This window comes from Loa loa (assembly GCF_000183805.2).
Source record: "Loa loa unplaced genomic scaffold supercont3.2985, whole genome shotgun sequence".
Lineage (NCBI taxonomy): Eukaryota > Metazoa > Nematoda > Chromadorea > Rhabditida > Onchocercidae > Loa > Loa loa.
In genome coordinates this window covers 1-1,152 of record NW_018111163.1, presented here as the reverse complement: position 1 = coordinate 1,152, position 1,152 = coordinate 1, and the positions used below count along the sequence as shown (strand labels likewise).

The following is a 1,152-nucleotide window of genomic DNA, read 5'->3' as shown; positions in this document are numbered from 1 at the left end:
AGAAATTTGTTTATTACAATTTTAAATTTTTAAGTGTGTATAATTGTTGACTTTTCATATTTTAAGCATTAATTAAATGAAATTGATCCAGCAAATTTCTCACATATACTGTATCACAAAATTTTAAATGATATATTTTTTAACATCCTTGTGATAAACTTTCCTTTTTTTTAATTACTAGTGCTAATTATATATTTATTGTATACATTTTTTATTTTTAAATTGGCATATATTTTTAACTAAATTTTATGATATATCAATTTGTCGAAAGTTCATCGCTGCAGTAAGATGTATCTGAAGTTAAACCTATAGATTTGGCTCGAAGAAAAATGTCAAATCCCGATTGATATCCATGTCCTTATCTCAACTAACAATACTTCGTCCAATTGATACAGTTTGTAGCTCCGAATTTCGATTGTAACCATTAAGCAGCTCATAGCGATTGCTAGTACCGCTCCCAGTATCAGCGATCGATGAATCGGAAGCGTTCCGAATAGAATTACGATTTTTCGAAATTCTTACTGTAGTTATTTCCCTAAAGATCGCATGAAGGACATAGCCAATGACCCTCATCAATTTGCAGTAGCAAGTCTCCAATTTCAATCTATTCATTAAACGGATCAATGTTCCTATTTAATAGCATATTGTCTTCCTATCACTTCTTACTATAGTTATTTCCCATTTTTTTCCCGAGTCATAGCATTTAAAGATGATAACAAATATAAAATTTGAAATATTCGGCGAAATTAATTAATCAAAAAGGTGCAAAAAGACTACTCTTTTTGCAAAGATTATCGTTATACGATTCGATAATTAAAATTTAATTCCGAAATTTACAGTTCAAACTTTAATATTTACTCAAATCTTACTGAATATATTTAGCAAGGTATACTGCTTTTGTCGTTATAATACGCTGTGAAATAAGGCAAATATCCGATTATCGTCTCCTTATCATAGCATTTAAAGATGATAACAAATATAAATTTGAAATACTCGGCAAAATCAATTAATCAAAAAGTTGCAAAGAGATTATCCTCAACATTGTTGGGAGCTACTGCAACATAAGACTTAACAAAATGGTTAGAGATGTGATTCACTTAACAATATGCACTTAACCTCTCACTTAACACTTAACTCTCACAATATAACTAC

General features: G+C 29.3%; 1 protein-coding gene across 1 annotated transcript; it reads right to left on the bottom strand.

Annotated features, from left to right (window-relative positions):
- Window positions 1–372: 372 nt before the first annotated feature.
- Window positions 373–573, bottom strand: LOAG_15865 (hypothetical protein; the record flags this gene model as incomplete). Its single annotated transcript, XM_003151353.1, has 1 exon — window positions 373–573. A coding segment is annotated over one exon (201 nt), but the record flags the coding sequence as incomplete, so codon positions are not given.
- Between the last annotated feature and the right edge of the window lie 579 nt (window positions 574–1,152).